At 41.5% G+C, this 12843-nt stretch overlaps 1 protein-coding gene across 1 annotated transcript; it reads left to right on the top strand.

Annotated features, from left to right (window-relative positions):
* The first annotated feature begins 578 nt into the window (after window positions 1–578).
* On the top strand, window positions 579–12843 carry yme1l1b (YME1-like 1b). Its single transcript, XM_079488854.1, has 18 exons — window positions 579–774; window positions 1604–1747; window positions 2021–2216; window positions 2840–2929; window positions 3198–3304; window positions 3580–3730; window positions 4171–4254; window positions 4574–4747; window positions 5490–5642; window positions 6032–6164; window positions 6542–6604; window positions 7126–7238; window positions 7960–8115; window positions 8756–8907; window positions 9070–9196; window positions 9692–9765; window positions 10131–10217; window positions 10746–12843. Exons 1-18 carry the CDS (start codon window positions 742–744, stop codon window positions 10887–10889), a joined length of 2181 nt encoding a protein of 726 aa, XP_079344980.1. The 5' UTR covers window positions 579–741; the 3' UTR covers window positions 10890–12843.

Below are 12843 nucleotides of genomic sequence, written 5' to 3'. Positions count from 1 at the left end.
TTTTTCTATATTGGTATGTATTCTCACTCAAGTAGCATGCCAAGAGCTTTAGTTGTTCATACATTTATGGCGGTACAGTAAATAGACGTATGCTGCATTATACAGTAGGCTATATCCAGAGAATATGACTATATAATTATAGCAATATATTCAAGGGAAAAAGAAGAAAAAACATGAAATTTCATATTCAATAAACACATTAAAACATTTTCTTGTCTTGTATTTACATTTTTCTTTTCCGAGACCTTTTCCTCCTGGTGCTTACTGGTTGTTTGACCAATTTTAATCTGTTCTCTCTGCAAATGCACTAGATTTCATTTATAATGAATTTGATATAGTACACTGCATCACATGGGGGGTGTCTATTCCAAATTAACCATTCTAATCCGGTTTTGCCCGCCTGTTGTATCCTGTAATTTGCGCGCACACATACATACAAGCACTGTTTCCGTATCCGGTCTAGACCCAGACCGGATCAGTAACCTGAAAGTGAATTGATCCCAATCTACCCTTTTGGACACACCGGAAGACGCTTTACTTTGAAATCCACAACAACCGAAAGTGCCGTGTGTGTTGCCCTGCCCAGTGGATCACTGATACTGGTGGTCCGTTTACTAGCTCTCTGTCAGTGTCAACACATTCTATATTAACTAAAGTGTACGTAGTGGATGGTGAACGAACGTGTGTCACATTAATGCATACATAGCTGACAACAACAATCGAATTACTGACAAATAAAACATGTTTTCCCTTTCAACGGCAGTCCAGCCACAGGTAAGAAACAAAGTGATATAGTTTTGTTTTGGTCTAACGTGGCTAACGTTAGCTTAGTTTGTTTACAAGCTGTTCTGACCTTCCCTGGTTGTTCTTGACTTGAGAACTAAGTAAAGAGACGTGGTGTTTTGTGAATGATTTCAAAGTAATGTCAAAAGACCGTTAGCGGTGTACGTGGCTGTGTCGACTCTACTTCCCTGTTTATAAACACTGATAGCGGCCTGCTAACTCATTAGCTTGTACTGTTGCATTCTTGAACTGAACTTGAACTGCGTCAGTTGGCAGCTTCACGACCGACGTTGATCCATTCCATCTTAATTTTCTCTACTCGTCATCACATCATCACATGTCTTCTTCATTCAGAAACCACTTTAAATAAAATTGCTGCTACATGTTGACGAGATTAGGTGGAAGCTTGACATTGGTTAGGTAACACTTACCTCAGCTATACCACCCACTGAGCTGAACTTGTGTCTTGATGCTGGCCTTGGATCAGGACTATCATAGATGTATTTTTTATCGATTTTGATATTTGTATATCTATTATTATGCAACATCTCTGATAGTCTTGATCAAAGGCTATTGATGCCAACACCCAACATGAAGACATTGCATATTTAGATTAATTACAGATATAGATAATGATTGGGGGGCAGCTAAGATATTGCTCTTTACTTTGGACTTCGACTTTTGCAATAACGTGATTGTTCTAGAACTTCTAGCTAGATATAATAATAGGCATATGTTAGGTATGAAGTCCACTGTCTGGTGTGATACGGTTGCTGCTGGTACTCACTGCATTGCCTGTGTACTGTACACATACACACAGGTGACTGTCCCCCTAAGCCACTTCATCAACATCCTGCACTCTCTCAAGAGCTCCGTGGGAACCAACAGTAGCAGCCCTGCCCCCTCCACCAAATCATGCAAGCACAAGAAACATTCCCTGGAGGCAGAATTACACAGCACAGAGGTACATCACGTGCATACTAATATAGGATTTTAACTCGCAACCCACAAGGGAAACAGAATACAGAATAGTTGCTCATTAGCAAACTGTAATAACAATCCGTTTGAATGTTCATTTAAGTAGGCTATACAATTATTAAATAAGTCAGTCATTCTTTGTATATTTAAGTTATTTGTCACATCCGACATCTGATAAATAATTTCGATTATTTGTATGGCAATTAACCGTCAACTTAAACTCTGTAATGGTGACAACCCTATTTGTGCGTGTGTGTAGCCCACATTGAACCTGCGGGAGCTGGGCCTCTCCGAGATCGGAGTGCGTCAGCTGGATGACATGGTGAAGAACATGTTTCCCCGCCTCAGCCAACAGGAGGCGTCGCTCTTGACCAACCCCGGCGGCAGCCACATGGCGTGGACAGCGTGGAGGACCTCCCACCTCTCCTCACACTCCTTCTTCCACAACAAGCATGGTGAGACTGCACGGAAGCCAATAGTGAGCCCCAAGAGGTCGGGGTCACCCTGAAGATTCTGTCACTGCTTTTCTTATTTCTCATCCCAAATGTTCTCAAAACGATAATTTAGTGTAATGCATAGCACAACTGTAGTAACATTTTGAAGATGAAAAAGTAGGACATTTATGCTGTAATACCTAATACCTAAAAGAATTAAACAATTATATGAGTTTAATATGAGCCTGCTGTTAGTGAGCCTGGTCAGTGCGATCCCCAGACAGTTCATTGTACTTGTGTCATTGTAATTGTCTAATCAGGACCTGGGAAGCCACTTGGTTCCAGTTAACCTAAATTAGAAATCCAGTCATTCTAGGGGTACCCAAGCCAAGGTTGACCAACCTTGTTATATTTCAGACCATAGCTTTAAAAGTCCACACACAGCTCTGCTCCACAGTGTTTAGTTTATTGTATAATTAAACACTGCCATTACAGGTTCACAACCTTTTGGCCTTCATCATTGTGACTGATTCAGTGTATGCAATTTATAATACATCATGCAAGGGTAGAATCTGTAATTTTTGGCAAGCAACACGATACTACGGAGTAAATAAGTGGCTTTAATCTGTTTTCTCTCATTTTAGGGTACTCCAGTGGCCCGATGCCTCATGGTTTCTATAGACGGAGCCCCTCACCTCTTCAGTCCATCTCCACAGACCTCCAGTACTTACCAAGTAACGTGAATTTAGTGGTGTTATTAGCATTAGGTCTAAAATCAATATCTATCTTTAGAAATGTATTTATTGATTGTAAATCTCTGGATTCTGTTCTTAATGTGACATAGTACAGTAGTACTTGAAGGATGCCATGAGAAAATTATTACACATTGTGAATTCCTACCATAGATACATAATTAAATTGCACTGATTTGTAAGATTAATTCAGACACGGTGATATGCTGTAGTAAAAATGTTTTGTGTTTATCTCACTGTGCATCTCTAGTGTTGATTCAGAGCAGAGGATTCAAAACTCTGAGGACTAAAAGACGAGTTCAGTCAGGCTTTGAGCGCCCTGTGGAATCGGACAGCTTTACACCATTTTTCATGAAGGTAAACCTTTGCCAGACGATGTTACTGCTGTTGAAGCATGAATAATTAATCTGGTCAAAAATGATTAGCAAATAATTAACATGATTCATCCAATTTACTGTTCTTGGCAAATGGAGGGTACTTTTTAAACATTGGCTACTTTAATGTATTATTCCATATAAAGATGTTGACCGTATTCCCTGGGCTTATAAGTCAACAAGACTTAAGGTCAAAGGTGCTCTGGGGCACTGGATCACACTGGCTGTATTTGTAAGCCGTCAGGTCTTGTTCCTCAGGGGTTCCTGTCACGCGACAAGGGCATGGAAGTGGAGGCTTTGGACAGGCTGCTGAAAAACAAGAACATACCAGACGGGCATCAGGATGCGTTCAAAAGCGGCTTTGCTGATGGCTTCTTGAAAGCCCAGTCCATAACCCAACGCACCCAAGGTATGTTGTGATGGTCCTCGAGATGTACACCTCTGCAGGACTTATTGTGTTATGTCTGAACATATGTACAATGTATACAGTCTCCTTTGCCCAAAAGCAAATCATATGGCTACAACTCACAACAGAAAGCATATAGAGGGGTGGGGGCGGGCGGATCTGTGACTTATTGAAACTTGAAGCAGAAGGGGAGAATACTGAGTGTATGTTGCTTATGGAATCAAACGTTACATTATAATCACATGAGTCTAGCGTCCCTATTCTGGGGACGCACAAAGGAGCTTGTAGATTGCCTATTTTTGCAAAGTGATTTGGTGTAGAGAGAAAAAGGAGGGAGGCCTAGCCCTAGGCCCTAGATACTCCTGGCAGACTCCGATAAACGGAGTATATAGGGTTATCAGTTTCCATAGAGTCCAATGTGTCCCTTCTATTCCACTGTGTAGATTCTCTGAGGAGGACACGCCTCATTTTGCTGGTGTTGCTGTTGCTCGGAATCTATGGGATCTCCAAGACGCCCTTTCTATCGGGTAAATGCTCCTTTTCCTATTTGACGCTGCTTATTGATTGCATGTCATAAGTTATAACACCTACTCACCCCACACATGGTTGTACAGTACTTGAAAACAGAGTCTTCTTAGCTGTTGCCTGCTAAACCCTATGTGACATTAACATGAATGGATTGCAGTGAGGCTTAAAACAATCTTGACTTTTGCTAATTAGTATACTGTTGTACATGGCTGTGGATTTCTCAGTAACCCACTGGTAATGAGTTGTAACGTATGTGGATTTCATTAACTGTGCCAAGCGGTGTGTGATTTCGAACTTTAATCTAACCGTGCTGCACAGTGCGATTCCGAACCACCCCAGGCCTGGACTCGGCGGTGGACCCCGTCCAGATGAAGAATGTGACGTTTGATCACGTCAAAGGCGTGGAGGAGGCCAAGAATGAGCTGCAGGAGGTCGTGGAGTTCCTCAAGAACCCGCAGAAGTTCACTGTCCTTGGAGGAAAGCTGCCTAAAGGTACAGGTCCTTTGTGTGTTAAAGTCTGTGCTGGTGGAAAGGCTTACAGCTAAGTGATCTGTTGTGATTGGGATTTTGAAATCCCAAATTACAAAAATTAATACATTTGTATTATGAAAAATGTAGAAAAAAACCTTGCTTAGATTAGAAATAAGTATTATTTAACTGTAATATTTACTTGCACATGGCAAGAAGTAAATATAGGAATATATAGGACAAAATATAGGAAAACTCTGACTAAAAGTCTGAATACTAAAATCATATGAAGAATTATACAAAATTTGTTCACATTCACACACCGACAGTGGAGGAATCCATACAATGGAGGACACCAACCTGCTCAAGGACACTTTGACACTAAGGGCCGATTCATACTCCTATTTTAGAGCCGAATAAAAGTCGGTTCGGCTCTGTAGAGCCTACAATGTGACGTCATTTGAGGTTCGGGGGGGCGTGTACCGTCCTAAAGTCGGCTCTTCTGTGCTACTGAACATTTCTGACGAGCCGAAATCATTTCGGCACTACAGCGCCGAAACAGCGGTAAAATAGGAGTATGAATCGGCCCTAACTCAGGGGGAACCGGGGATCGAACTGGGAACCATTAGTTTCCCAAGCAAGCGGCCGCTCTACCTCCTGAACCACTGATGCCCTTTGTTCTGATCTACTTTAATCAATGAGAGCCCCTGCCAGTACTATACATGTACCTCTAGGATCATTTCTCCTCTCTATTTCCCCCTTCCAGGTGTCCTGCTGGTAGGCCCCCCAGGTACCGGTAAGACTCTGCTCGCCAGAGCAGTGGCAGGAGAAGCAGACGTGCCTTTCTACTACGCCTCCGGCTCCGAGTTCGACGAGATGTTTGTCGGTGTGGGGGCCAGCCGCATCAGGAACCTCTTCAGTGAGTGTTCACCAAGGCATTTGTTTCTTTCCTTTTAAAAAGAGTACCTTTTGTCCTCCAATGTTCCTTGGGAGTCGGGACACAATCTACATTAGTAACAGTAATGTGAAATAGAGCTGGGAAATATTTCAGTATTATATCATATAATACACTGATAACCCTATGTCATCTACTTGGGAATGATGCAAGTTTGGAACAATAGAAATTGGGAATGCATACCCCACCCTAGTATGCAATACCTGTTATATCCGTTATCCTGTGGAATGTTTTATATTGTTATATCATGACACGATTTTCTGGTTTTATAGGTTACAAGTGACTTGACTCAAGTCACTTGAGTAATATTATTTTCCTTTACCCACCACTCTAAACATTTGTTTGAACCTCAGGGGAGGCTAAATCTAACGCTCCCTGCGTGATCTTCATTGACGAGCTGGACAGCGTGGGTGGGAAGAGAATCGAGTCTCCCATGCACCCTTACTCCAGGCAGACTATCAACCAGCTACTGGCAGAGATGGACGGGTATGTCTTCATGTCAGATCATATTGTACTAAGTTGGAGGAGTCCTGCATTCACACTCCAGAATGGGGCAAAAGAATTGCTGAAATTGCTCCTTGATGTAGCAATCAAGGAACAATTTCACATAAACAAAACTACAACTCTGCATGTAGTTTTGTTACTGTGTTCATAAATATCTTCTGTCCCTCCCAAATAAACAAATAAAATAAAGAGAAGCGTTGAGCAATTATACACAGGACTATATGAAAGGCATTCTTAACAGAATGGTGTGAGCCCTGTTGCCAGTGTTGATCATTAACAGATAATGAGGTGGAGAGAATCCTGTACTGCAACTGAAATATTTCACTACTGTACACTAATATCTTTCAAACGTCTCGTAGGTTCAAGCCAAATGAAGGTGTCATCATCATCGGAGCCACAAACTTCCCAGAGGCTCTAGATACGTATGTTTATTGTCACTACCAATTGCTACTCTTGCTACTGCTGCAGCAAATGTCAGAGTTTAAAATGTCAGCTGATAGATGTCAAGGTTGGCGCGGCAGCTGCCCTTGTCATACCAAAGAATAGACTGCAGGACTATGGTTGTTAAAATAGAATCTCTCAGGACTATCTGCTAGCACTGCGAGAGTAATAATATTAATAATTAATATTAATAAATTATTATGTTAGTAATGGTGTGTCAATACCAGACAAAAAGCAAGCATCCACCTTGCTACACACACACACACACACACACACACACACATTTATTTACGGTGCTCGCGCAATTGTTTCACTCAAGTTGGAAATTTTCAACTTGTGAGAATATGCAAATGATGAAAAATGTGTTTTTCACCTCGCCAGTGCAAATTCTTTGCATTGACGTTGTATGTATTTGTGCTTTGAGAAGAAAATGCTTTCACTGTGTACACCATAACAACTGGAGTGTTACTATTGAACTGAGGCGATCTCCCCCTCTCTTCAGTGCTCTGATTCGTCCAGGACGTTTTGACATGCAGGTGACTGTACCCATGCCAGACGTGAAGGGACGTACTGAGATCATCAACTGGTACCTCAAAAAGATCAAAGTAGACCCAGGTATGACAACCAACCTCAACTGTAGTTGCATTCTGGTCCAATGGTTTTCAACCCTTTTTCATAGTGTCGTTGAATAAGATTTTGTCCTTAATTCCATGCTGTATTGATGTGGTATCTTAAGATAGAGGCAAATGTTGATCAAAATAACAATTCTTCTACATTCTCTAATTGTGTAAACTTATCTTGTAAATTCAGCAATGCAGATGTTTAACAATAATTTAACTCTTGAGATTTGGTTTCCATTTGATACCTGGACTACTGGCTGAAGACCACTGTTCTTGTCCATTGCGTATTTATGAACTAATTCAATGTTGTATTGTACTATTGAGCTCATGGTGTTTTGATCCAATGTATTTAGCTTGCCAAATCTAGAATTTGTTTAGAACCTAAAATGAAAGTGCCTGGTTCAGGCGGTTTTCTGGCTGCTGGACAAGAACACTACAATTCTAATTAGATTGGCTTCAGGCTCATATTATGAAGTGACATGACTGAAGAACAACCCAACTATTATGAATTTTGTTTTCTTGTGTGCATGAGTGTTGAATGTATTTAAAGGCTAAATGTCCCTAAAAATGTCACCAAGACATTCATTCCTCTATAGCTTGACTACTTTTTTCCGTCTACAAAATGATACCATTGACTAGAATACCATAGCTGCATGTTCTCCCAGTCTTAATGACCTCACCATATTTTTTACCTCGACTGTGATCCCTCGCTGCAGCCATCGAGGCCAATATTATCGCTCGGGGCACAGTGGGTTTCTCTGGCGCAGACCTTGAGAACCTGGTGAACCAGGCTGCCCTGAAGGCAGCAGTGGATGGCAAAGACATGGTCACCTTGAAGGAACTGGAGTTCGCCAAGGACAAGATTCTCATGGGTGAGAATCTACTATCAAACTGATCATTAAGGAGGCATAGCTGGTGGGACTGAGACGCGCCTACAGTAACATACTGTAATAACCTTCAGCATCATTATGTTACTGATCTGTCTGTCAGTTTCTTTTCTTTTTTTCTTTTGTCTGTCTATCTCTCTTTCTCTGACTCTGGATCGAGAAAAGGGATTCTACTTTTCTTTCTCTCGCTTTCTCTCGCTTTCCTCTACCTCACCTCTTCTCTGTACGTTGTATTGCAAATATCCAACAAAACGTGTCACATCACAACACATTGTGAGCTGGTAGAAAAGCTATTTGAGCTATTTCTGAATTAATATATATTTTTTTACAAATGTTCCCAGAGTAGGGAAGCCAGGGTTTTGTGGTTAATATCAACATGAACATTGCGGACATTTTAAAGCATTGTGAGCTTGTGCTATTTTTGAATTTTTTGAAGATAAAAAGGGAACTTTTTGAAAATTTGCTCAAAATAGGGACACCAGAGTTAATATTGTTAAAATGCATAAAAGTCACGGAGGTCCTTGCATGCGTATATGCCCATCTTGTAGTCATGCAGTGTAGTGTTTCTTTTTTACTTCCACCCATATTCTTACCATTGCCATCTTTTCTTCACTGTTCATTTCAGGCCCTGAGAGGAGGAGCGCTGAGATAGACGAGAAGAATAAGCAAATAACGGCATTTCATGAGTCGGGCCACGCCATCGTCGCCTTCTATACCAAAGACGCCATGCCCATCAACAAGGCCACCATCATGCCCAGGGGACCCAGTCTTGGACACGTAAGGCAGTGGTTCTCTTCTCAACCTTTTTAATTTCAAGGACCCCCAGTGTGGCATGCATTAGACTGTAGATCTGCAGGTTCTTCCCTCGTCACTGGCATAAGGGTAAATCAGGTGTAACGTCATCTATTCTACGCCTCTCACCCGTCCCTCTGCTCTCAGGTGTCCATGCTCCCAGAGAACGACCGTTGGAGCGAGACTCGCTCTCAGCTTCTGGCCCAGATGGACGTTAGCATGGGCGGCCGCGTCGCAGAGGAGATCATATTCGGAAATGAGTTCATCACCACCGGTAAGACCAGGCAACCGTCTGTAGGAAGATTGCACTAACCTTGTATAATGACTTAATCGTACCTAGTAGTTTACATCCAGTTCCAGACACTTTGATTTAATCTAGACTGACAATGTACAGTATTAAGACCTGTGGCCGATTCTACAAATAAAAGGCCTTCTAAATCCTATCAGTTTTCTGAAAAGCCATGTTGCTGGCTACTACTTGATCATACTACAGCACCACATAAAAGCATACAAATTTGAAACCTGATAAGTAACAGTTTTGGACATATGATGTTTACACCCGACAGAGACGAATGACACAGACGCTTTCCCGGTTTTAATGGGTTAATACATTATTATTATTATAAGACAATAAGTTGGCAGACACGGAAATGGCGTGGATGGTTCTGGATGGTTCTGCTATTTAAAAGTAAACGATACAATAGTCTTGCAGACAATAAACAACAAGCAAGATGTTTTTTATTATATGTACATTCCTTCTGCTTCCCAGGAGCATCCAGCGACTTTGATAGCGCGACCAAGATCGCTAAGATGATGGTGACCAGATTTGGCATGTGCGAAAAGGTAAGTTTCATGAACAGTGAACAGACCTGAGGACGATTGTACAAATGCCTTCTAAATCCTGACAGTTTTCTGCAAAACCCATGATTCTGTCAGTGGTTCTCAAACATTTTCATGTCAAGGACCCCCAAAAATATATGTAATTGGCCCCCGACGCGCTACATTTTCACGATTTAAAAAAAATAGCAGACCTACAAGCTCGCAAATAGCTAAAATATAACACGATAATGCTTAAAACACCAAAAGGGGTTCCCGCCCGGAATGGGTTAAATGTCTCGGATGCATTTATTACCACATGTAGGACCGTCTCCACATTCACTTTGGTTTTCGTGTGCAGATAATGTACATTTCATCTTGTCCTTTTCCAGTTGGGTGTGATGACCTACACTGACGTGACCAAGCAGAGTCCAGAGACACAAGCTGCCGTGGAGCATGAAATCCGCCTGCTGCTGAAGGCAAGTTAAATTACTATTGTCCTGTTCTTTTAACCCACTAAAATCATTCAACACTTTCAAGATTTTTCTAAACTGTTCAAAAACTACTCAGGCATGCGCTGTGAGCTTGTATATCTGCTATTTTGGAATAGCCAACGCTAAAATGTTTTAATGGGTTAAATTGACCTGTGAGGAGTTTCCTGTGTCTTTTGTCACCTTTTCTCTGTGTAACATGGATTCGTTTTTGGATTGTTGTTTTCACTAGAGAAACTGTTTTTGTCAAAGACATGTATGAATATTCCCTTCCTCTCTGAGCCAGTCCATTTCAATACTCCATGATAAATGGCATGAAAGTACACCATGTGTGCTTTTTCTGTGGACCTTCATGCCCCTTTGGAGTCTATACATAGATCAGCTTACAGAAAAAGGGAATACCAATGCATTTCTGTGACAATGACGATTCATCTTCAGTGAAAGAAATAACAAAAACGGTCGCAGCTGTACATGTGTGCTTTTCACCAACCGCTCTTCAACTCTCGTGGCCCCCAGGACTCGTATGAGCGGGCTAAGACACTCATCAAGAAACACTCCAAGGAACACCGAAACCTGGCAGAGGCACTGCTCAGGTACGAGACGCTGACGCTGAAGGAGATTACGCTTGTCTTGGAGGGCAAGAACATAGAAAACAGATGAAACCAGGGACAACATAACAGTGCAAAGGGGGAAGGGTCCGGCTTGCAGAACTCAGGGGATATGGAGGGCTAGACAGACCGTATGCATGCATACGTGCACACACACACACACACACACACACACACACACACACACACACAGATGGGAGGGAGGGAGTTAACATTGGGGCTAGAAGAGAGTGTCGTCATTCTCTATTGGCCTCTATAAAGTGTCACTGAGTGCTGGTCTGGAAATGTTTAATGAACGATGATCATGCACTGTTGACTGGTCAGTTGTCTAGAGCAGATGTCAGCTTTTCGTATAAGTCGACTTTATATAAGTCGGCCCCTGTTCACTGGTATTTGGGATTGGGTTTAACAAGACATTACTCTACCTAAAGAGTTGTACCAGTGGTACCACGCGTTTTCTTTCACGGAAGAATGTTCTCGCAACCTACCTTGAAATCTGTACTAGAGACTAAAATAAGTGTTAGATAGCTCTATATTCTGATGGTAATCATTCATTGCTATAGAGTGTGTTTGTTCAGTAACAGGTCTCGTTCAGTAAACTCTCTGAAACTCTCTGAAACGCTCTTTCTCCAGCTCTCAAGTAAACAGAAAATGCATTTTCAGGTCTGAGGTCAGGATAACAAATGTGTCCAATCAGGAGAGGGAACCCATCCAGGATAAATAAGTGAAGTGAACTGAGCAGACTAAATTGGAACTGGAACTCTATACATTTTAAGCTGATTAAATGGATACTCTCTCTTGGAGACACAGGGAGACACATGTTACTGAACAAACACTCTATAGCAATCATCAGAAAATAGAGATTTAACTTTTTCACAATTTATTTTTGGTTTTAACCAAAACATATCACTTTGATTATCTACTACCAAAACACTATGAAAGGCCAATTCACCCTCTTAATATCAGTATTAGAAATATTATGATACAGAATAACACATTCAAAACGGTGGTGGCAGTGATGTTCGCTATAGTCAATCTTTCCCCCTCCCAACCTTAATTCATACTGAATTACATTTGACAATTCGAATGCACTCTGTGTTCAAACTGTGTTTTGAAGGAGGTGGATGTATAATACGAAATACTTTTGCTCAGGTTGTCTTAAGGGGCGTTGGGTGGGTATAATAGCAAATATAAATATGCATCTGAATCATGACTTCTAAATGGGATTCTGTTCATGTAATATGTATGTACTGTATGTGCGGATGGATGGAAAATGGGTCAAATTCCGTTCAGCCGAGGTCATAACACAGCCCTTTTTGTGTGAACATGTGGATCATGGGGCAGTGCACGGCCATTTGAGCCGCTGCGTAATCGTGGCTAATAGGATTTTGACTGACCCTCAGCCGTGGAATATTTCCTCTCCACTTCTCCCAGTGTTTTCTGTGCGCGTCTGTTACTTTGAGCAGTGTATTTCAAGATTGCTTGCTATAGAGCGTCTTCTAATGTGCTTAGACATGGATGCCTGTTCATGTTCCTACACATGAACCATCCCTTCTGCGTATCCCCATGTCTGTTAGTCTGAGCCATGTAGCTGTTTCTAAAGGTGGCCTTTTCATGGGAATGTAGGTGTGAATTTCTCCGATTTTGATTTGGGAAATATATGATCGACAATGTCTCTCAGCACTTTTGCTAGTCTAAAGTGTGTGAAGTTTAGTTAGGCACACTTATTGTACCTTCTCTTTATGTAATGTATTTGTGGAACTAAAGATATCGATGCTGTCTATATGGATGGAACTAAATGCTGCTTATCTTTAAAAAAACAAAAACCAAATATAGGCTGAAGAACAGTGACAGCTTTTGAAAGGGCCTTTCGTTGCTGACGGGCAGAAACCTCATTTTCACTTATGTTTTTTTTTTCTTTTTCTTTTTAAATAAATGCTCTAGTAGCAGGAATAGCCGATCTAAAAGCTCAAAACACGCTGCACATTTTGAGCTTATCGCCTATT

This window comes from Electrona antarctica (assembly GCF_951216825.1).
Source record: "Electrona antarctica genome assembly, chromosome: 19".
Lineage (NCBI taxonomy): Eukaryota > Metazoa > Chordata > Actinopteri > Myctophiformes > Myctophidae > Electrona > Electrona antarctica.
Note: the sequence above shows the minus strand (reverse complement) of the source record. Positions and strands in the feature narration are given on the sequence as shown.

Coding starts and splice junctions, on each gene's coding strand:
- yme1l1b (XM_079488854.1), top strand. CDS start 742: ATGTTTTCCCTTTCAACGGCAGTCCAGCCACAG. Junction 7,239..7,959: donor AAAGATCAAAGTAGACCCAG/GTATGACAACCA, acceptor CCCTCGCTGCAG/CCATCGAGGCCAATATTATC. Junction 8,116..8,755: donor CAAGGACAAGATTCTCATGG/GTGAGAATCTAC, acceptor TGTTCATTTCAG/GCCCTGAGAGGAGGAGCGCT.